The sequence below is a fragment of the Atheta coriaria genome, unplaced genomic scaffold (genome assembly GCF_025399875.1).
Source record: "Atheta coriaria isolate IRGN ID8LTWV9N9 unplaced genomic scaffold, Caltech_Dcor_3.1 hic_scaffold_9_pilon, whole genome shotgun sequence".
NCBI classification, from domain to species: domain Eukaryota; kingdom Metazoa; phylum Arthropoda; class Insecta; order Coleoptera; family Staphylinidae; genus Dalotia; species Dalotia coriaria.
This window is the reverse complement of record NW_027045451.1, coordinates 7,380,648-7,405,874: the sequence shown is the minus strand read 5'-3', so window position 1 is coordinate 7,405,874 and position 25,227 is coordinate 7,380,648. Positions and strand designations below refer to the sequence as shown.

The 25,227-nt window shown below is 35.8% G+C and overlaps 1 protein-coding gene across 2 annotated transcripts; it reads left to right on the top strand.

The window, feature by feature from the left end:
- Positions 1-438: 438 nt before the first annotated feature.
- On the top strand, positions 439-25,227 carry Pli (E3 ubiquitin-protein ligase pellino). Of its 2 annotated transcripts, XM_065312789.1 has the most exons (10): positions 439-662; positions 884-1,680; positions 17,015-17,113; positions 21,187-21,418; positions 21,538-21,732; positions 21,792-21,983; positions 22,047-22,145; positions 22,348-22,563; positions 22,845-22,960; positions 23,030-25,227. In XM_065312789.1, exons 2-10 carry the CDS (start codon positions 1,517-1,519, stop codon positions 23,154-23,156), a joined length of 1,440 nt encoding a protein of 479 aa, XP_065168861.1. In that variant the 5' UTR covers positions 439-662; positions 884-1,516; the 3' UTR covers positions 23,157-25,227. The 2 variants fall into 2 exon arrangements, with proteins under 2 accessions (XP_065168861.1, XP_065168863.1); XM_065312791.1 differs by lacking the exons at positions 439-662; positions 884-1,680 and adding an exon at positions 1,853-2,843.

Here is a 25,227-nt window from a genome sequence, read left to right as displayed (position 1 = left end):
GTACTATCTGTGCAACAAAAAAACACAAATGGTGACGATTTATATTGTTTACAATTCCATTGAATGTGATATCATAGTTAAAGACGAGTATTAATAATATTAATAACCACTCTTCAATACAAATGTATACTAAAATTACTAAAGTAATTCATATTATCACATTAATGTGCAATTTGATTGTGGAAGCGGAAAATTTAGAATCACACCGAGTCAATCATCAAGTTTTAAAGATTTTAAAGAGTTTTCAAAGTATTTTTGTCTGTTGATAATTCAATAAATACAATACAAATCAATTTAAATAATAAACAATTGAAATTTTCCTACCATTCCGTTATTTTCCTGTAAATACAACTTGTACTTTTGGAATTTATACAATTGGCAATTTATTAAGTTGATAGACTAACGGCGCCATCTACCGTCAAAAACTATGACTTTTGAATGTCTGCTGTAAACCATCAATCAAAACAAAGTATACTTCAACATGCAGTGTGCCGCTACTTGCACAATAAGAAAAAACGAGGAAAATGTTAAGGAATTTAAGCATATCGTCAAATTTTCCGACGGTAAACTAACTGGCTATGGTGATATTATTAAAAAACTACAAGCGGAGGTGAATCAAGCGCTGACAGACATTGTGGAACACGAAAACGCGGCGAATACAGGTTAGTTTACAATAAACACAATATTCTTTATCTATTAATATTCCATATTATATTAAAAAATAATTGTGATTATTTTGCTGCGAAGATCGTAAATTGCTATTTTACCTTGAAGAATCAGATTTACTTTATAGATGGTGCGATAACATTTTGATAGATGGCGCAGCATGGCCAAATTCACTAAAAGTTTAATATAAAATTTGTTATTAATTTGTTTCTCTCAGAAAATACGAAGACGCCTATCAAGAATGCCTCTGCCCAAGGAGATCAACTTGATGAAGCTGAAGATGCTGATGATGATGATGATAATGACGAAGAGGACACACCGGAAATGCCAAACAACCAAAAACATGCAATAATCGAAGACCCTTTGCAGTCGCCAACAAAAAAACAAAGAAAAGCATAAAATACTTCACCAATTCTTAGAAATGAGTCATCTTCTTGCAAGATTCTCAATCTTTATAATGCCCAAACGGAGTACTCCCACTCCCATCCCTTCCAAATCTAGTAGTGCTGGTTGGCACGCTTTATCACACGCAACAAGTTCAAACATGTACAAATCTTGCAGAGTTTTCGTTTCCTTGAACTTGTACCACTAGTGGCTGCCCTTTTCCAATAAGAATTTAAGCAGAGGACATGAACGTAGACTGTTCAGTCCGCGCTTGATTTTCTGTTGTGTTTGTTCAAATCCAAATTTGAGCATGTCTCAAACGCGTTGAAATATATGTGCAGAGAGTGTTCTCCAAAGTGTATATATTCAAGATGTATTCCACGAAAAGTTGTAGTAAAGTTCGTTGCATAAACGTGTCGGTTTCCTTTGGTTATTTTAAGTATTCGATTGCGATATTTCTGTTATTATGGACTTCCTAAAGTTTCCTAGAACCAGGCGTCGCAGGTTGGGTAGTGATAAAATTTCAACAGGGTGTAAAGTGATCAGGGTTAGTCAAAGAAGTCTACATCGTCAGTCGGATCTAGAAATCGAGTGGAGTTGTCAATTTCACATTATGGTCGGCAATAAAAGGTAAGTTTTAAAATATTTGATGTGGTAATATGTCGAAATGAATTTGTTGTGTGTGGAAAAAAGCATGTATTTAGTTTTTGTGTATTGTTGGTTGCATACAGTCGTGTATGAAACGGTAAAAATCGATTTTGTGTTCGTTGAGTCTCGTAGTCATAGTCGCGTCGCACTGAGCGAAAACATCCACACAAACAAAGAGGCCGTCTCCCCGCGTTTCACCAGCCACAGTGCATACCCGCACCGAGACATCACTAGGCGAAACATTACCGTGCGGTCCGCGGCGCTGTAAACTCTATCGAAGCAGCAGTATACAACCCTTGAAGACGACGCGAAACTATTCAACACACTGCACACGAGGGTATCTAGTGACATTAGAGTGCGCGTCGAATGGCATGGCATGGCTGATCGGTGATCTCCGCGCTCGCACCTGCAGGCAGTAAGCGAGGCGCCATTGTGCCGCCAAGTTGGATTGGCGCTCTGCACGTTTCCGGAAACCGCGTCCACGAAACACGAAACTGAACCAGAAGCCCAACCAGCACGTATTGTGGTTAGTGTGGATTTGCTCCAACTGCAACTACGAGAAGTGTATGTGGTGTGAGCAGTCGACAGACGTCATACGATAACATAACAACAAAAACATTCGCAGCGAAACTCGAGTGTAACTTGACTTGGAGTGCGAGTTCGTTTCGAACGCTTTTATCACACTAGCAACAACTAGTCCTGAATGCGTTTTTTCTCGTCCACTGTGTGGGAGAGTACATTCGACAATAACAATGCCGTCGCAGCGTCAACAAGAGTTATCATCATCGGTGAATAACACCGACGTCGTGCTTGTGCGCCCCGCACGATCCGAGCAAGACGTAATTTATTAATAAACGGCGTAATCGCACAGCGCGTCTGATCGCGACTGAGAGAAGAGGGAAAAGTTGTGTTTGTCTCGTCGACGATTCAAGACAAAGCGAACGAAAACAAAGAATCCGATATCGTTCAAACCCTTATTGTCGCACTGTGTGAGAGGGTGTGTGCGCGTGATCTGCTGGTGTTTAGTGCGTGAGTGCACCAGTGAGGGTGGTTTGTGCGCGGGTGTTGGAGCACTTCGGCGGCGAGGGTGGTTGCTTATAGGCTTGTAAAACGTTGTCAAACACGGCTTCAGATATGGTAAAACGGTGAGTTGAAAGAATTTTAAATATACGCACCAAACGCCTTTTTTACCAAAATTGAGGAATAAACTTTTATCAAGTTGTAAAAATGAATTGAGGAAGTTTTTAAATGTGAATATAAACGTAGCTAAAGTGGGAAACACATCAAATTTAACGAGATGACTTGCAGCTGTTTCAACATTGATAGTGTTTTGTTTTTATGTTATTTCGGTTGCATACACTTTGATTTTTTTTAAATTTAAAATATATTTTGATATAAAGTTTTAATGATGAGTATAAAGTATAAAAGTAGATTTTAACAAGGAAAACTTTTAGTTACATAAAAGTTGGCAAGATTTTTACCACAACTTCAATAGCAAACGTGTTATAACATGTTGACAATTCTCTGAAAACCCTAAAAGTTTATTATTACTCTCAGGTATAGTACTTTTAAGGTTTTCTTTCACATTTAACTCTACCCACCATCAACCGGCAACTTGTTTGCGGCAAAGTTTACTTAGGTTCAATCATTTCAATGAAAAACCCAATACCCAAGCCGTATCGGAGACGTATATGTTTGGTGGTTGTGTTGTGTCTGTTTCGTTTTGCTGAATGGCGGCACTCGGCGCTGGTTATTACCTGTGCCGTGTTTTGCGTTTGCACGCGTCGCGTTCTCGAAACACCGTAATCGATTGTTTCGGCCGGTCAGAGCTGAAGCGGAGCGAAACAGAAGTACGCCGCGCAAAACACTCGCTCGGAATCTGTCTGCTGCATGCCGCGAATGTACGTACGGAAAATTGTGCTGAAGAGAACACAGAAAAGCAGAACCACTCGTGCGTTGCCATGCCTACCGTCGCTCAAATAATTCATATACCATGTGTTGGAAATTTTGCGATTTACAACCAATCAATTGGTGTTAAAGCAGACGCCCTGGAGAGCAAGCCAGGTAGAGATGAAGGTAGAGGATGAATGACATTTCGGGGAATTAGATGGACAGTTAGAAAGAGATTAAATTATTCATTTGTTTTATGTACAGGTTTGTATACAGGTCGTTAATGTTTAATTATGTTGCGCTTTTTTTATGTTTGTTAGACATGCCTATAACATTATACCGTATTAGCAAAAAAATGTAAACCACCTTCACTAATTTATTCAATTTCGCTGTTTGTATCAAGTCTGAACATTCCGTGCGTGTAATAGTAGCTGCGTGTTCGGAAAGCTTGCGCTCGCTCAAAATTAAGAATCGCGCACAATTGGGAGTTTGCCATTATCATTTAATTACGATCGTTATTGTGCGCACACTTTGCTATTACCCGCTGTCTCGTGGTGATGATCAAGCTATTATTGTGTCAGGTCAGGGCCAGCAATAATGAATGCTCGCAATAAAATTCAATGAAACTGTTTAGAATGATTTTGTGGATGTTTTTTTGAAAAATTGACGCAAATAATTGGAAAAACAAGACAAATGTCCGTTGGGGTTGTGTGTAGCGCGTGTGGAAAGTGAGATATCTTGTCAGGTCGAGGTCTGAATGTCGGATGAAAAATGAAAAATGGATTTGGGCCAATTTTGCCAAAACTTTTGCCTGCGGTCCGCTCGAATTGGGCCAAGTTTGGAGCTTCGGTTGATAGGACCGGGTGAGAAATGACGTTTGATGCTAACTTTTCACCCAGTTTGAGGGGGAAAAAATGAGAAACAACCTTATAACACATCACAACCACAAACAATCTTTTTCATCATGTGTCATAATATCAGAATCGCCTGCTATACCAACGTAAATGTGGAAAATTTATAGATATTAAACTGTTTTTCCCGTAAAAATGGAAATAAAAATGTTTTTCGATGGTAGTGTCCATGACACTTTGGAAAATCAATCGTTGCACGTGGACGTTTAACCTTTTCACTATTCTTTTTCCTTTTTTTTTATAACCTTCTACTTATATCTACATGGATTATTGGAAAGTTTGCAAAATTTTGAACACTTTCTAATGCCTTATTCACAGCATTTTTTTTTTCTACCCATATAAAAAAAAACTGTAATTATCTGTAATGCGTAAAAAACGTTATTTATTAGTATTAGATATTGGCATTTGTACGTAAATGAGGTGTGCATGTCATGCCACCATCGAATTGGATTATTGACGGGGAATAATCGACTTTCGACATTTAGTCGTGTCGTTTGGAAAACTCACATACATTTGCATGCGCTACGTGCTGCATTTTCGTGTGGGAAAGCAGTTAATCAATGCTGGCAAGGTCAATGGTGATAGATAATCACTACAAATTTAAAATAGTTTCCATTTTTAATTCAAATATTTGTTTTATTATGTTCAATTCTTCGAATTTCTATAAATATCTATCAATTAAATTTGATGCATTGGACAGTGTAGAAAAATTATCATCCGACCTGTTGATTCCTAAGTGAATAGCCTTTATTTTGCCTGTAAAGTACCTACAGACTTTTACATAAATGTTCTTTGTGTATCATTTTTTAAAGCTCTTTTAATCTCACCTCAATCAAGGTGCGTCTCATGTTAGTTGTTTTACTAGCGTCTTTCGAACTTCTATGTCAAATGTACCCAACCTAATACTATATAATTATTTTCTGTGGGATTAGCGCACCGCATGTACCTATCATAGAAGAGAGAAACATGTTACTGAGGAAGAATGCCCAATATTTTTTTAGTTTCAACTGTCAGCTTGTAGTTAAAGATGTCAATTAGACGGAAATAAAATTATAACACACATGGACTAAAAATAGAAATTAATTTATTAAGTGATTACCTGAAAAAAAATCCAATATTTTTGATTACTTCTGGGAGATTTGAAAGTAGTACTTGAGATTTTGCGTTTTTTTTACAAACACTCCTCCCACTGATATGACTCTCCTTTGCTCTCTTCCCATCATCGGAAATTGTCCTAATTCATTAACCAGAAGAAAACAGTTATGTTTATTCCATCATTGCAACATGGTTTGTTCAGTGAGTGCATCACTGCAAGCGCAATTAGTTTCACACTTACGTAACATCGTAAATAATTATTTATACGGCTTCTTGCCATCTATGTTAAGCCAATACACCTACACAAACACAGCCCAAGACATGTTAATCACTACAAGATATACGATACAGAGTCGTACGGTGTAAATCATACAGTTTGTTAACAATTCTTCTTTGTGTGGGTTATTTTGAACACTTGGTATATATGTATTGGTGTCTGTGGAACACCCGCAATCCCGCTATACGAGTAGATATGCAAAACGGGCGATGTGTGTTTGCCCATGTTCATCATATGTGTGTTTATTTATTCGTATAAACTTCCTCTGTCTATTGTTTGTCACAGCTGACTGTGAACGCTATGAATAATATGAATAAAATGAATATATACAAACCGTGCATAATCGTCTGCTTTTCTAGGACGGTTTTAAAAGACAATGAAGGCGACATTTTTCATCATTCTAACAGATGTTGTAGGTATTACATTTTGTGCTCCCCTCAGTCAATTATCGTAAACTGTTCAACTATAAAATTACAAATCGTGTCATGCTCAAAAAAATTGCTAACTAATTTTAAATGCATTTTATGTGGAAATGTGTGCAAATCTACTAATTTTTATACTTATTCATCACTTTTGACATATTAATCCAATAATTTAATTCTTTGTTCTTTAAATTGTAGAATTTATTTAAGAATGTATTTTTGGAACAATCATAAATTTAAAACAAGTTGTCGACGTATTATTTATCAATAACTATAAAAATCAATTATCGCGTTCACAATTCGTAAACACATGTACTATACATCGACCATTCCATTTATTTTGACAAGATAATTACTGCAACACTGTTTTTTATAGTTTTAATCGATTTGTACATTTGGTAAATGTTTTTAAAAAAACCTCCACTTTGTGGTATCGATTTGTAATCACTTTAATCACCTTTAATCATTTAACGACATCTTCTATTGTGTTTTTGAGGTCGGAATGCACTTATTAAACAATTTACTCTACACATATCACCCAACTACATCTGAAATTTAAACGTTGTTTATACAAAGACAATAACTCCAACTCAGGCACGAACGAAGCAAACGTTAAAGCGCATTATCATAGTGATTAAGTGCTGGAAAAGAGGACACGAGACAATGACCATTACACACACTCACATAAAATAACATAAAGGCACATATTTTTTGTTAAATGTATTTTTTCTGCTTAAAAATAAAAATTAAAAAAAATATTGCGTTATAATTGCAGAGTTTCAAGAATTATTGCAAATTGTAGGCAGTCATTGTCGTTGCAAAGAGGACGCTACGCAATTTTTCATTTAATTTACAACGTCAAGTTATAATTGCACATGTCAGCATTTTTAACTGGTAATTACATTGTGGCCGAGTATAAAAATAATTATGAACTTTTTCGTTGTTGCGGTTTGAGGAATTTTGTTGTTTCAACCTCCGAACGACCGCCAGTTACTATTACTGATAGCAGCGTCGTAACGATTTATTTATTTATTCGTGAACAACACTGCAAATTGCACATTAGTACTTAGATTGTTACAGGCTCGTGCAAGACTTGTTTGTTATTGTTGCACACGTTTCAGAAAACTTAATAAGTAAATATTTACGCATCGGTACGTTTCTGTGCCAAATGCTACTTGTAATGCATATTATCGCAACTTATCGATTTCATAAAAAATGGTTGTGGCAATTGTAACTTGTTTATTTAACCACTACAATGCAGAATTCATATTAATTATATATTGTTTTGTAGTTGCTGTATACAAATAAGGTTTAATTTTTTGTGTTTTGCATTTTTGACGAAATTTTAATTTACAGTAAAATATGTATTAGTAAAAACAATAATAATACTTTATATTTTTTTACGAAATTTATTGTTAATTTCGTTGGCAGGTGTAGATTTTACTGCTTCCTAGCCGCGTGAATTGAAATAAAATAACGCTAAAATGTTTAATGTCAAATGATAAAAAATTTAATGAATTTTACCGTTAGAAATACGCAGTACAGCCGCTGGAAGGTAGATTATATTGGTAGAAGTTTCAGTTCATTTGCTTTTAGCAGTAATATCGTCGTGTTTTTTTCTTCTTATTCTTCTGTTTTAAGCTTGCGTGTGTTTTAATTGCATTTCTTTCGATTATACTACCTATTCCTTGAAACCAGTTAGTATCCGCCTGACGAATCCATTAATATCAATTAGTGGTCAGAAAGAACAACGGCACCAACCACAGCGCCGGTTATTTTTTCGGTTTTTGAAGTTTTAGTCGATTAGATTTAGACTAAACATAATAAACAGGAATAAAATATTATTTAAACTGGAAGTTTGTACTGAATGTTTCAATTCGCGAATTAGATTAATATTGGTTTTGATATTTTTTAAGTTTTAAAGCTATGTACTGTATAAACTGTTTTAAAAATTGTTTAGGTTGCGGTAACAGCATGCACCATGTTTCCACTACCTCTTAAAACGTCTTAAATGTATTGAAACAGTAAAAACTCGAAGACTAAACATTGAAATCAAACGTTTTTTTTCCTCGTCGTCAGCCACGATAAACAAATCGTTGAACACAATGTTTTTCCCACTTTTTGTGACCTTAACGATCGCTTATCCCTAACCAGAAAAGAAATACAAAAAGAAGCGCGACATGCCTATAGATTGGGCATGGTTGCCGAAAAGAGAACCGAAACTAGATCGGGGGGAAAAAGTGAAAGACTAGCATTAAGCACCTGCCAGATGCTTTGCTTGCTTGTTGGTAATGTTATTGCTGCTGCCGTGCTTCTGTTCTGTTCGTGCTCGGGATTTTCCTTTTTTTTCACTTGTGTTTAGTATCGCCAGGAAAGTTTCGACTTAAAAGTCTCTTAGTCTCTTAACAGTTAGACTCATCTCATCCGGCTAGGAGCAGACGAGTAGAGTGTATCTATCGAGACGTTTTCCAGTCGCTGCGTCGGTCGGCGAAAAGTGAAAAATACACACATAAATACCAAACAAGTTTAATCTAAATTCGAAAAGTCTGAAAAGTGTAAACTAAACAATCTCTCTTGAGAGAAACAGAGTCGCGCTCGGAGAGAGGTTGAAAGAGCAAGTTGGGTGTGTCTGCATGGGACATTTTCAGCGTTTCACGATTCTAAACATCGACTTTTTTTGTGCTGAAAGAAGTAGTTCTCACAGGAGGCATTTAAGAAGAACTAAAATGAAATAACTTAAAAGCAGTTAAAAATAAAATTGTATCTTCACTTGTACATTAAAGTTGTACCGAATAAGAGGGAAATCCGAGTGTTTGGGCGCTTTATAGCTGGCGAGTAATAATCGAAAAACATCGAATATTCACTCAATTAGTTGATCTATATTATCTATAATATAAAAATGAATCGCAAAATCTGTTGGCAAGCGCATAACTCAACAACGCCTAGACTAATTTGGCCAATTATTTTTTTAAAATGTACGTCCAAGTCCAAGGATTGTTTTTACGGCGAGAAATAATTGCCGGGAAAACCCAAAAGACAGCCCTTTTCTATATTTTAATGTGAAGTTAGAAATTGTGCAGTACTGGTTCCTGGTGTGGCACTGGTGCACCCACCCTACTTATTGACGCACATTATAATAAAAAATTGACGTTAACTGTGTGTACCTATATTTGGTACAAGAAACTGACGTTACTTGTGGCTTTGAATCATTTTGCTATCTGTAACAAAATTATGTTTATGATAAAATACCACACACGCTGCTTACATAAATCAACCACATATCACAAGCATTGCTTGTTTTACACTCCTTTCGAGTGATTCTGGCTTTATTCTCCAAGAATATTACCAACATTTATTGAGTTTCATCTCTAGTGCAGTCTATGTGCCTTATAATAACACTATAATAATATGTATATATCTTCTATAACACTCATTATTTACTTTCTATATGAGATGAGACACATTTCCTAGACTCTGCATGAGTTACTCATGTGCAACATCCGGTTGCGCGCGCGTTAGAAACAAGAAAAACGCGAAGATACAAGAAACCACAAGCAACACATACACTTATGTGCAGTGAAAACGCCAGCGGACGCAGAAATATGTAACAATTTCCATCAAAGCAACCAGTCTCGACTTCAAGCCACATTTATTTTTATTCCTTCGCTTTCCAGCATGCCGCACTCATAGATTACTAGCATAATTTGTTTATATCATCATAAACTTTATAAATCGACTCAGAATTTGAATTTTTATTACTTAGAACTTTATTTTATGAACTTTCACGCCACATTATGAATTATTTTTGTATACAAATTTAGTAAATATTTCACTTGATATAATGAAGAAAAAAATAGTTTTGCGACTGGGAACATTTTAAATTCATCACAGTCATTAGCAAACACCCCGAGTATAATAAAAGTAATAGAATGTAATGAATACTCTGGTCTCATCTTCATAGACATGCCCTCGTGGCTCATGGCGGTCGCTGTAAAAGTTGTCTTCGTCGAGTTCACATTACAAATGCACGAATGCTCTTGGTTGTTGGTATTGTTGGCAGTCTTCGGAAGCAGTACAAATGCCCCCGCATTTTATTTCATTGCGGAGTAGTTTCCGAGCAATTCCAAGTCGTTTCTCATACCACCACTCATACTCGCTTTTCTTTATTCTATGTATTTAGTTTGCGCTATAGTTTGGTGTTGTTTAATTTCCTTTCGTAATAAAGCCGAGGAAATGACAAAATAAATGCTAAAATTACAAAAGTTAATTAACATTGCCTTATTTTATAAACGTTGAGTAAATAATTCCGTAATTATATTTTTGTGTATTTTCACATAAACAAGGATGCTTTTCAGGGTTGAACGACTCCTTCAATTTCCGCATGGATACTTATTCTGGGGCCCCACTAAAGGCGGGAAATCCGAGGGATGTACGATTCGTGCCCAGACATAAAATGTCACGATGCGTGCTTTACTGATATTACTTTTAATGAACTTTAAGCGGCGCGCTCGCACGCAAACAAACGCACTCTCTGCGAGCAAGCTGAGGGCAAACACAGTGCGAGGTTGGCAATCAGTGTGTCTCGTTTGTGCTACACACAGTTTTCTATTTATGACATTCGGCTTTGTTTACCCTTTCGGAACGGAATCAAAAACGCGGGCGTCGAATTGCTGTCGTCGACGACTGCTTTTATGATATACCTATATGTATTGCGGAAGAAAAGCGAGCGCCATCAATGTTGGGGGTGTCAATTTGTTGGCGGTATGTGTGGGGGCTTGAATGGCGCTGTCGGCATCTTGTGCATTATTAATGTCCACGACGTGCGCTTCGGCATGTTCACTAATTTCGGACAGTTTCAACCAATTTGTGTGGGAGGGTGAACTCCCTCGATACCAGAGTATGTAATAATACAATAGGTTTCTCTTTTTTCCATTCGGGGTGAATTGGTAAAAGGTATAAATAGAAACTGAATGTCAAACTAGAAAGGTTTTTTATGTCTATAGATATTTGAATTGGTTGTTTGTTCATTACGACCATTAAGGGGATTATATTTGTGTAAAGGTATGTTATAAATTTACACGCTTATAATGTTGATTTGTATTGTAAAATTTTAGTTTTTTATTCAACGATACTGTAGGTAGTAAATAATAGATAATAATTGTAATAGTTTGATGGAAAACCAGAATATTCTGCTTCTTCGGTCTGAAGGATATTGACTAACGAGCCGAATATTTAGTCTAAACAATGTTTTATATTAATATTAATTTGTTGAATTTATATTCTGTCTATGATATAAAAATTAATCTCAAAATCTGTTGGTAAGCGCATAACTGAACAACATCTAGACCAATTTGGCCATTTCGTTTTTTAAAATGTTCGTTAAATTTCAATTATAATTTTTACGACGAGAGAACTTTGAATAATTGTCGAGAAAACCCTATAAACAGCCCTTTTCTATAGGATAAAAGTTGGCATTGGGATTCAATCATGGTTATAGTTGATTAGTTGAATCCAAGATGGCGCACTGAAGGCATTATTAGCATTTCTTTATATAATTAATTTCTTTAAAATAAAATTGCGAGTCTTATTGATAGAATTGACACATACTAAGTCTAGAACAAGAGAGTAAAAACGAATTACTTTTATATTAAACACTGCCGGGGCGAAGTCAAACTTAAACTTAAAAGTTGTATATGATTTAGTTTATTATAAGGTGATATAATATAATGTTGTAGAATTTTGGCGTTTTTAACGTAAGCATCTGTAGTTTTCGTGTTTTTTCTTTCGTTATAGGTATATTTTAAGCAGTTATCTGACTTGGTTGTTTTATGATATTTTATTGAACTTGTTTTGTATTTGTTGAAATATTTGTGATTTTTATGTTTATGGTAAAATTAATTATCACAATATTTACAAAACCAATTATTTTTTATAAACAAAGTAATTGACCGAATATTTAGTAGTTAGTTATGTTTTAGCCGATTAGTCGCTGACTCACTGACTATAAAAACTACTGAATATGTGCATAGTAAAAATATTGTGCAAATGATAAAAAATCAATATTAATATATGAGCACACTTACTTCAACCATGCCTAGAGCTACATTAGAAACGAGAGAAATTTAAAATGAGGAGAAAATCTATTAGAATTAATGATTATACTCTTGTTATAAATAATGGCGTGAGTCATCAATGCCAGTATTGAAATCAATTATAATTGATCAATAAAATCAAGTTCAAGATGTTTTACATGACTTAAGTAATTTTGAAGTAGATTGATCTTGTCCGATTGATTTACTGACTTACATTTCTCCTTTTGATACAACTTTCATTATACAACTTTGTATGATTTTTAGATAGGAAACGAGTATTTAACTGAATTAAAACACGAATCATCTTCTCTGTACGTTCACAGGTACATTGAAAACAAGTTGAGGAATTCAAGTTCAGAATAAGTATAGACTAGCTGAGTGGTTTGTAACATGCTAGGTCTAAATCGAGACTTCTCTAGACCTCACCGGGTATATTTTTACATTTATAGCAAGAGTTGTGTCTTGTCTCGAAGTTTCTGTGAGGAGGTGGTCATTATCCATTAGAGGTTATTCATCATAGACAAACGAACTTACTAAGTACTATGTGTCGACATTATTATTAGGCTATCATACTATATTTTTTTATTTTTCTTGATTTTTTAATAATTGTGTTATTAATGTTTTATTTTTGGTTCTGTTGTTTTAGTTTAGTGTTTAATGTTTCAACTTGATTAGCTCACATTTCCGCGTCATGCGTACACATGTGCATCCGTTGTGACGCCTGTGTATGTAAAATATTATTGATTTTGTAGAGCTCTAGCGACGTGCCACGTTACCACCACCACCTATATCATTCCGTGATCATTCCTGCATCGACCGTCATTACACGAATATTACACGTGTGTTGGCAGAGATCGAAGCCGGAGCAGACACGATGCTTTTTGTGCGATTTTATATCTTCGCGTTTCTATAACGACGCCGCCGGTGACTCTGACGTCGATTGGCGTCATCGTCCTTATCACCCACACGAGCACAACTCCACTCCGCCGGCAATTTTAGACATTGAGGTATATTTTATGATGGAGACGAGTAGGAAGAGGAAATGAAGGACTAGGGATGGAGGACATCCTCATCAGGTGTACAACAAGTATAACACAACTTGTGCAGACTACTACTAGAAGGTTAGAAGTAGTAGTAGGGTGGTGATGTCGGTACTGACGTCACTCTCAGGACAAGCCAAAGAAAATGGGAGAAAGGACATACCTACACTACAATTCTACAACCGGAAGTGAATTGGACGTGCATTTAACTCAACAAACACTACACATCCAACCGCGCATTGTTCTATATAGTGTAAGAAAAATAAAACGTCAACACTTAATTACATGAATTAATTCCCCGCTGGTGTGGATATTCCACATTTGAATATACGCATAGGATTTAAATAGTAGGTCAGGTTGTCGTGGCAACACTGATAACAGCAACAACTGCATAAAACGTCGATAAATCAAGCGCACGGTGCCAGTCCGCCCCAAAAACTCCAGCACACACCGAACCGGGAAGCGGGCACGCACAATATTCCACAATCACATGTACACACACATAGGTATATACCTATACCTATATATAATTCTAGAATAGATCTACACACATATCGCCATGGCAGATCGCATCGACCGCGGCCGGTACGCATCATCTTTTCGGTTTTTATCGTCGACATTAATCGAACGAACAATGTTGCGCACGTTTATGGCCTGTAAATATACCCGATGTATACCGAAATTAATTAAAACCGCTTGACAAGTGATTTTACACCGACGCCATCTGTGTTTGGTGTGGTTTACTACGGAAATTGATTGTTTTTCAGGTTATGACTGCACTATACCGTTTATTTTTACTCTAATGGCAATACTAACAATCAACTAGTGTAATGGCGATTATGTCGTGGGTATTGGTGTGTTTCTTAGCTAGCACTCGGTGTATTTGCGTCGTAAATAATCCCTAATAACCACATCGAAGAATAAACCTCGCCCGAGCGGGCGCTATCGACGGACGGACGATCATTACGCGAACCCGAATGCGTGATTATAATTTATTACCGGACCGATCGTTATCTATCATTTCTCTTCTTTTTTCTGTTCCTTTTTCTCTTCGCGTGTTCCACGGGTATTATATATGTACACAGGTATACGGTACCTCACTCTGCTTTTACTCCTAATGCTAAGGTAACCGGCGTAATCAGCGATTGTGTAATATTTAAACATCAAACACCTAATGATAACACAAAAAATGTGATCATATGTGAAAATTTAATATTTACCAACATTAGATTTTCTTATAGGTTGCTGTGATAACGGTATACCTCAAACGTTCATTACTTATACCGCAACTCAACTGTGGGTTGATTAAATGCATTTATACTTAGTTATACAATTGAAACTAGTTTTCTTTGCGTACTTGGCTACAACTGACATAATTTGAAAATAATGAATGGGATCGCTTTGATGGCGAGTCATTAGCGATAAGTGATAAGCTAAGCAGTAAGCGCAAAAGAGAATTTCTAAATGATTAAATAAATATGTAATGTAATCTTCTACAGGGTGTTATTTTACCTGGAATTTGTTCCAGTAGCGTATGTTTATTTATCTTTTGATTTCTCAGTATTTTTACTGATTATTTTCATTTAATTTGAATTATGTATAAGCAATTTTTCATTAGCAGCATTCTGCGAACTATTAGTGCGCAATAAGTGCAAAAAAATTAATTTATTTTCCATTCGTTTACAGCGGTTACCAGTACCAGTCTGTTACCATGAACGAGAGATAAACATGCATATGCTTACTGTAGAAAAAGTGTTAGAAAGAAGTGTTGGGAGAGTGTACTGGCAATACTAACTGCTTAGATGCTAGTCGCTAGTCATATTGCCGTTGGCCCATTTGCAGTCTATTAAAACGCGAAGGGTCGATAACCTTCAACTGTTTCAACGCATTCAGACACATTCGTGTGCGCGATAGATGCAACGACGGTGCATTGCAAGCAACCGCAGCACGAAAGATAGATGAATGGTGAATCAAGCATCAACATCAGCTTACAACCACATAACTAGAACTAAAAGCGCAAAACTTCATTAATATCATCGTATAGTTTATGGCTATGTTGGTGTATGTTTAGTTTGTGTATTAATTCATCATTCATTCCATTCTGCAAGAGTTTTAGATGTAATTGTAATTGGTAAATGCCTGATGATCCTATGATGATCTATATCTAGGAATTTAAGTCGTCAATTTATTTACGTCTTCAGCACGTTTGCGTGCGTTCTGGGACGTGCGAGACGACAACACGTCGCAATTCCAGGTCATTTATATTTAATCTCGGCTTTTAATCCTCTCATCAAACATCTACGAGCCAACGTCTTATTAAAAAGGTCTAAATTCTAAGCGCGTCTCCATTTGGTTAATTTTAAAGTTTATTGCAGTTTCATTTTTTTTGTGTGTTACATACATCGAATATTCAAAATGTGAGCGAATATTTGTTTTGTAATTTTTATTTCTGTTGGCATATCGACTGTTTGTGTTTATCTTTTGATAATGGATGAGATTATCCAATATTAAAGAGTTTCACACCTTTGTTTATTCAACTAAAATATTTGCGCTGTAATCATTTAAATATTTATAGGTAAATGTGAAATTTTATCATTTTTAAAATGTTTACGCTTGAGTTGCGATAAATGTAGCGAACATCTTTATTCAGTTTTTATGTTAAGTATTATTTTCGGTTTTTGCATTTAATTTAATTTCTTATCGTGTTATCTTTGTTTTTTTGTAACTACAAAAAACTTAAGTTAAGTCACAACGCGATAAAATTTTATACAAAAATGTGAAATATGAAAAAAAAAAAACTTTATTTACTTTGTTTTTGCCAATAATTGCTTCATTATATGCATTTTTCGGCAAGTTATGATTTATTTACTGTAATTTTTTAGCATACAATAGAATATTATTCGTTTATTTGCAGTTTTATGTCTGTTTAGAATGGTTAAAGTTTGGAGCACGCTAAAAATTGTTTTCACTCGAGTTTGCAGCGCTTCAGGATAATTTATTATTTACGCTACACTTGACTTTCGTCTGCATTATACACTTCAATATATACTTCAGTCGGTTTTAGCCATTTTCATCTCATCTCATCTCATCTCGCATAAGTGATCGTAATTCTATTAACTTGCCTTTAAAAAAAACTTAACGTCGACTAAACAACAAGGTCGCGGATTCACGCACTTTTTGTGCGTCTAGCAAACTGATTACTCGTCTGTTTTCATACTTTATCGGATATTATTTTTTATTGGAGGGAATAAAAGCAAAACTTGCAAAATACTCACTCAAGTGAATAGTTTACGATTTTGTTTTTCAATCAAAATTGTTATGCGTTGATTGTGAGTTTTTTGTTGTTGTGTTTTCTTTTCTATTATGAGCCAAGTTTCATATAGGTAATTCTTAGTGGTACATACATAATAATGGTCGTATGTTATACGAGTGTTTTGTTTACGACGAAGAAGGTTAAATATTTGCAATGGAACGTTTTCCCAAAGCGATCGCGTTTCACTGGGGCGCTCCCATAATAAAATTGCGCCTAGTGATATATCGGATATCGACTGTTTGCGGTGTTATTTATTTGTTTGTTTGCTTGTTGCAGAACGGATGGCACAGAGTCGCCAATACTCGAGGAGCGCGACGGCACCAATTCGGACAAGCCGAAACAGCAGATCAAATTTGGAGAACTAGTCATTTTAGGGTAAGTTACTCCGATTGCTATGGTAACCAAAGAAAGTCAGCGGTGTTATTAAGCTTAACAATAGTGACAAAACGAATGGACAGTTATTATCAGCATTAAGATGGTTTTTCCTTTGCTTTGAATTTTCGCGATAAAGTTACCTATATTCTTCGATAACTGATTCGAATCTAAATGTAAAACGATTTAATTTTGACATTATTTTTTTTATTAACAAAACTAAATTAAGCATTGTAAATAATTTATTTAAGGCGACATCTATTGTCCAAAGGGTCAGAAGGTTGTGGGGTCAGCTCTGTGTATATAAAAATAAAGATATGTATGTATGTTCCCTAGGGATTACCAAATGGCTGAGCCGATTTTGATTAAAGTTTCAGGTAATCTTCCGATAAGTTTTCCGAATAATTGTGGAAAGTTGCCTTGCAAAATTATAATTTGAAAAGTGTCAAATAAGGGATAAAAAATTCAAGTATGAAAATTCAAGCATAGTTGGAGTTATATTGTTCGCATTGAAATGGGGCTAAAGTACATTATTAGATAATGTACATATGTTTAAAATAAAATCTGAAGAATCTTATTGACAGTGGCGTCACATTTTGATTCAATTCTCTTTAAATTCTCCGCTGACAAACTCGCGACCAAAAGCTAGTTATCAATAAAAGTCATTCTAGGGATTTAGTGCATTCGTAGGTTGCTACCGGTATATTTAAATATTGTTTACATCTTGCATGCATTAACAGAACAAGTAGTATTAACGTGGAATAAAAATCAACATGTACGCAATGTACACGACGAACACAAACAAAACCGATATCAAGTTCAACAATCCAAGGTCGTCTCTAACGCCCCATACTGCACGTATGCACAAACATTGCGATCGTATAATTTTATCGCCGCAATAATAACAAAGAATATCAATGCAGGTTACTTAAATGTCATAATAGCATAATATTTTTATAACGCACTAGTTTAATGGCCATTATAATTTGTCATTGATTGACAAGGCGACGAAAATACTGCTGACGGCTTTTTTCGTCAACACAAAAGCAATATTGTTGAAGGTAGACAATAAAATGATAGTGCCGCGCACAACTTTAGTTGTACTAAACTTGTACTAATTCTGTTCGCGTGTTTATCGCGCCCAACATAAAATGTGATGTTTGTATGCGCCGAAGTGAATTGTGTTTGGATTAAAGCATGATTTGCATTACATTTAGTGGATATTTGCATAATTAATGTCATTATTTTCTGTTTTGTTGCGGTTGTCGTGTGTATCACCCTGGCGTATGATTAATATCAAGTGTTTTGCTGCTGCGCATGCGCGCGTTTAAATTGCCAGCGTACAATTTATTTATTATATATGTCGCGCAGGCGGCCGATGACCATCGATATAATTATCGTCGAAGATTGAATTAATTGCATTGTTGTCCGGACATAATTATACGCGACATGCGACCGACAAACAGAGCGTTTTAAATGAATTAAAGGCACAAATAACTTAAGGGTAATCAAATTAATCAACGTTATTAAAAGCCGCATACTTTTCTAGCGAATGCGATCAATAACGTTTATAATAATAAATTATTTAATCTAATAAATATGTGATATTGTTCTAGAATTATTTCTAGTGTGATTTGCAAGTTGGCGAGACGCGACTGTGCATAAACAAAACGCGGTACGCACATCACACATTAAATATTTGCATTTAATAGCGATCGCTTTGTTTTCGAAGGCCCTGAAACGCAAACAAAGCGGTGGCACTTGTCTCGGCGGCAGTGTGTATTATTATTAACATTCATTTATTCGCGGAAGGCGTAATTGCTGACAACGGCTACGTTTTGTAAAAAGAATATCAACACTAGGATTCATTATGTTCGCATCAAGTGCGCATGCATACACACATTATATTGTTGTTAGTTGTTATGGCAGGACTTGAACAAGCAAACAAAAGATGTAGAATTTAAGTTTACTGTTTTGCTACTACTGCGTACAAGTAGCATATTCGGGAATATAAGGGATGAAGCGCAAAACTAGCGCAGCGGTGAAGCAAACTGGTTCAAGGACGTGCCAGCCGCCGCCTCCAGCCGGTGCTGCATCGGCGGAATAGCTCGCGGACGCGCAAGTTGTGACGTCATTGCGATGCACTGGCGGTGGCGGCGACTGAAAATCAAAGCCGGGAGACGTCTTTCGGGAAATCAATATGTGCGGAATACTTTAATAATAAAAAATGTTCAGCATATGCGTGTGGTATATGCAACATATTTGTATAGATATGGTTATCCACGCCAAATAGGATTACATTTGACATTTAATCATAGATTTTTAAATATGTGATTTCTTTCCTTAAAATGTTTAGAATTTGAGAAAGATGAATCACTCTGTAATGTTATATTTTTATAAAAATAATGAATATTTATTAAGATTAGTTTCTTTAAAATCGAGAATTTTTGGCTGAAAACGTTGTTTTCCGAAAAGCACATAGGTAATGAGTGATTTTCTTGAAATTTTTATCAAATCCGTTGCTCATTGCGTTCTTTTTAAGTATGGTCCGATAATGGGATAAGGATGTGATCTATTTTGTCTTTTAAATTTCGTCACGGGTATTCAGGGCAAAATAAAACCGTTAACTTTGACTGCATTCGTAAATTACCGGAAATCCTTTATTATTCTTATAAATTGAAGAATTAATTTTTTTGCCACAGTGGATTAGTAAATACTGAATAATGTTTTTTGTAATTTAACTCAATTATTGCGTTAAATCTAAATGATTTTCGAAATACGAAAAACAAGTTTTGTAAAAAGAGTTAATTTTATTTCAAAAACTGAAAAAAATTTAGTTAACAATTAATTATGGCAAATATTGGTGAAGGTATACTAAAATAAATCGGGGCAGCTAGTTTTTAATAATTTCTGTTGATTTTAACATTATTTGACTAATGTAATTTTCATGTAATATTACATGTAAATTCGGCAAAATTACTACAAAAAAAATTGCACGCATTGTTATGTTTTGTGTGCTACGTTCCGGTGTGTGATTTGCACCATTCGGAATTTATATTCACCATTCTTTTCATTATTACACTACACTCGCTCGCATTTCGTCTATCCGTCTCTTGTTCGCCGGTTGCGCACATCAAGCAAATGGGTTATGATATTAAGGCGTTACGTAAATGAGGAATTATGTATGTAAGTACTTGCAAGGCCGCCGCAAGTAACGCTACAATGCAAATGGATTTTCAAGACAAGACTTCACATAATCATACACCGTGTGGCATAATCACAAAATAGCCAAAAATGTGACTTTCAAGTCAAATCCAGATTCTAGGATAATATAATTGAGAACGTATGTTGAATTGTAATTTTATTTAAATTATTTGCGTCATTACGCAAATTTCTTTTGGGTTTTGGCTGCAAATTTAGAAATTAGTGCTTTTATGTTCTAAAAATAATCCTGTGTAACACATTAGGCATTCGTAACATTTTTTCAACATTCTCGCCGTTTGTTTTAACAAATTTTATGATTTCGATAAGCGCATGACTGACTGTCACACTTTCTTAGTTTTTTTGTTATTGCGGATTTCGTTCCGGCACTGGACCACTTGTTCTATCGCTCGGAATAACATCCTTTTCCGAATCAACGATATTTTATACTGCCTTCTATGCAAATTTGCAATCAACACTCGACAAATACGAAAGTCTATTAATATCATTTTCGCGCCAACTTTCGGCCGGTTGAGGAAAACAAATTCGTAATTTGTTGATCGTAAATCTTCCGGAACAGCTTCGGTACACTTGGACTTGGCGCTTGACTCATCAAGGACGAATTTCGGCGGTGAATGTAATTTGCATCTCGGCGAAACGAACTTTGAATTAAAATACGTTAACCGAAACGTGCCGAATTTGTATTTCTACGCGGAAGAGCATTTCAAACGTTTTCTCATGCATTACGAATCGATTTTTGAACGAAATAGAAAGGAAAACTTGTTTGGAGGACAAAAACAATGAACTTTTGCATTATATTACTTTTATTTCTGATTTTTACGCCATAAATAATTTAAATATTGAATTAATTGCAGATACAATGGATTTCTACCTCAAGGCGACAGAGGCCGAAGACGCAGTAAGTTTGTCCTGTACAAGCGGCAGGAACCAAATGGTGTTAAACGCTCCAAACATTACGTTGTCAAAACACCGCATTCGTCGCAAGCCATCTTAGACGCTCGCCAGCATTCAATATCCTACACATTATCAAGGAATCACGCCGTCATTGTCGAGTACACGCCTGATGATGACACGGACATGTTTCAAGTAGGTTTCTGCATCTTACCTTAACTTATTTTATTGATTAATTAAATGGACGTAGGCTTGACACACAAATTGAACGATTTGCTGATTTTATGAGTAATAAAATGTGATCATCTCAATAGATCGGTCGATCGTCCGAGTCGCCGATTGATTTCGTCGTCATGGACACCATTCCCGGGGACAAGACGGGCGAGAACAAAGTCATGCAGAGCACGATATCGCGATTTGCGTGTCGGATATTGTCGGATCGAAATTGCGCCAAGATTTGTCGAATATACGCTGCCGGATTCGATACTTCGAGGAATATATTTTTAGGCGTATGTAAGAAAACATTTGCGAGATCTTTGTTTTATTTATTTTTTGTGTTTGTTTAAAGGAAAAGGCAACAAAATGGCAAGAAAACGGTCGCGAAATCGATGGCTTAACGACGAATGGCGTTTTGATCATGCACCCGAGGGGTAGTTTCTGTGGTGGAGAAGCAAAAAGCGGTTTTTGGCTGGAGACTTCAGTCGGCGGTGGGGTTTTTTCTCTGAGAGAATCGAGATCCGCTCAGCAAAAGGGTCAAGTTGTACGTTTTTCATATATTTTTATACAAACATTTTGTTTTAATTTATATATTTTTGTTGTTCAGGTGGAAGAAGAAACAAATGTTTTGCAAGATGGCACGTTAATAGATTTATGCGGCGCGACATTACTCTGGCGATCGGCTGAAGGTTTAGCAAAATCACCTGTAAGTACAATTTCAATTTAATATCGGTTTTTTTTTTTAAGTTTCTCACCATAATTCCCACGCGTGTAATTTTAAAATTATTTTTGTCTGTGGGAAGTTTTTAATTCACATTGCGTTCATTCCGGCCGCAATGCCACGTAATTAAATTTGCACCCGAGGAAGGCACATGTGTCAGTTGTGAAAGTCGCCCTTTGTGTTGCAGAGCAAACGAGATCTGGAGCGGGAGATCGACGAAATCAACGCCGGGCGACCGCAATGCCCCGTCGGGTTGAACACGCTCGTGATACCCAGGAAGGTGACACCGAGCGACAACCAACAGCAGCCGTACGTCTATCTGAATTGCGGTCATGTGCAGGGTCTGCACGACTGGGGCCAGGATAAGGACTCAGGCGCGCGGAAGTGTCCTATTTGCTTAGAGGTGGGTGAACTGGCGGAAAGTTTACGCGTGTTTTGCCTGCTTTTCGTGCAAACCCAAGATGTTATTCTAGGTTTAGTCTGTGTTATTCCAGCAGGCCGTTTTATTGGCCATTACCTAATAGAATTTTAAATTTTTGGGACACTAGGTGCCTGGGGAGCACGAAACAACTAGGGAAACTTTTTGTTTATCCGCGAATAGGGGCAGATGACACATTTAGGCAATCTAATACTAACAAATGTCGAATAATAAAATAACATTGATGGTTTTGATTGATTTAACAGTTGGGACCCGTCGTTAAAGTGTGTATGGGCTTGGAACCTTCGTTCTATGTGGATTCTGGACCGCCGACGTTCGCTTTCAATCCGTGCGGACACATGGCAACCGAAAAAACAGTCAAGTGAGTTACCAGGCACAACTTGTCACATCCACATAATTTATTGTTACTCATTTGTTTATTTTTTTATAGATACTGGGCAAATGTAGCAATTCCGCACGGAACGAATGGTTTCCACGCTGTGTGTCCATTCTGCGCGTCGCCATTAGCCGGTTCCCCTGGTTATATCCGTCTGATTTTCCAGGATAACGTAGATTAGATGGATTGTACCCTGCCACAGCGATTGGATATGAGTAGGCGTGCTTCACGCGGCGTAGAAAAACGAAACGTTCGAAAATTGCTATTTTAACAACTAAGCACTAAGGCATTGCAATTGTTATCGTCATTATCATTCGATTCATTCGACTATTCATTGAATTCGATTGTCAAATCACATTCACATTCATTCGCTACATGAATATTGAGGAATTGAGTTCTTATCAACCAACGTTTTTGTGGAAAATATTTCAAATTCATCATTATCAACAACCAAAAAAAAAAAAAGAATTTTAAACGTCAACACGTTGTTGTGTTTGTGTGCATCGTGTGCGATTTGCATTCATTAGCGATTTAAATGCGAGTTGTTGATGATTACCTTAGGGGATAACTAAATTCATAGATAAATGATAAAACGATATCGATTTCGAAGCAAAAACAAGATAATATTTAAGGTAATTTCGTAATGTTTCGTATTGGGGGAGTGGAGTATCGAATGTTGCGCTGAGTTGCGGAAACGGAGTAAAAACGTAAATAATACAATACATAAATTGATAAATATTAACCGCGGAGATGTAAACAAAAAAGAATTTACGAATTATTTTAGAGTTATTGACGCTTTATCTTTTTTATTTTATGTTTATTCGATAAAGTTTCATTTGTGTTCTAGAATAAGTGGTAAACAAAGTGAAACAAACTAGGAATCAATCAAAATCTATTCATCAGGAGAACATATAGCATTTGGGATTTTATCTATTCAAAAACAAATATAATTTTATACTTAATTTTACTTTTTACGCAATGACTGTGTATTCATTCTTTAATCTTTTATTCTTCTAACTCTACTGTTAATTCTTAGTTGCAAAATATGTCGATGATAAATATTCATACTGACAACTAATAATCCAATTGTAAGTAGATGTAATTATTGTAAATAATTTCAAGATACCATTTTAGGAGGCCCAATATTCTATATAAACACTATTTAAACAAAAACAAGCCGAACAGGGAGTTAAATGGAAGCAAAACAGAAATAAATTAAATAATATGTTTTATAAACGGATAATGGATAAAACAAATCAAAGATTTAGTCACAAGGACAAGATGGCCGCCACTGAATGTAGATGAAGGATGATGAAACACACAAATTTCATTACAATAACACATGATTGATGAAAACTAATAACGTGTACGCGTAGACTTAAGTAAATCAATGATAAGATGATGAATGGATGACGTTTGCGACGCGTCGCAAGCATTTAAACTATAAATTGATAAAATATGTGTAGATATGTGCATAATATGCAGAAACACTTCGATTATGCAAACGTGCAAGGGTTTTGAACGCGTGAATTCTCGTAAGACTGGTTAGGCAGTAGTTAAGCATACGATTATATTACAATTAATATTATTAATATGATTACGAAGCATTTGACGAATTTCAATTGGTTTCGAACAATGTATTGGACTCACATGTCACGAACCTGTCTTGTTTTCTTAATTTCACATCCTTGTTACTGTGCAAACATTGAACCTGATTAATTGCTATGATTCTAATGCCCACATGTGTACATATTGTAATTAGATTTACGTAGATTTCAATTTTGATTAACGCAGACGCAGGATACTGTTGCAAGGCACTTGATTATACACTTATAATTATAACCGCGTAATGAGATAATTATTTAACGACTTAATTTAAATACATTATGATGAACTTAAGTAAGATGATCGGATTGATTCGGAGATGCGGAGCAAGCGAGATTAACAGCAGGTTTAGCCTTAGGTGTACTGACTAAGATAAACTATATTATTATTGATATAAATATTGACTAATTGCGAGATTGTTTGATGCATTAACCATTAAGATATGATTGTTTCTGAATGCGTCAAAAATTGCTAAACTAATTGGGGAAGCGTTAAGAATTTATGGAAATTAAATTCGAAAACAAAACGAACAACGGACTGCTGTAAATCAATTCAAAGGAGTATCGATAAAGATGAACGGAAATATGATTTGTTCCACCGATGAATTTTATCTGTGCCTGGATCACCAATAAATAAAAATGAATAAA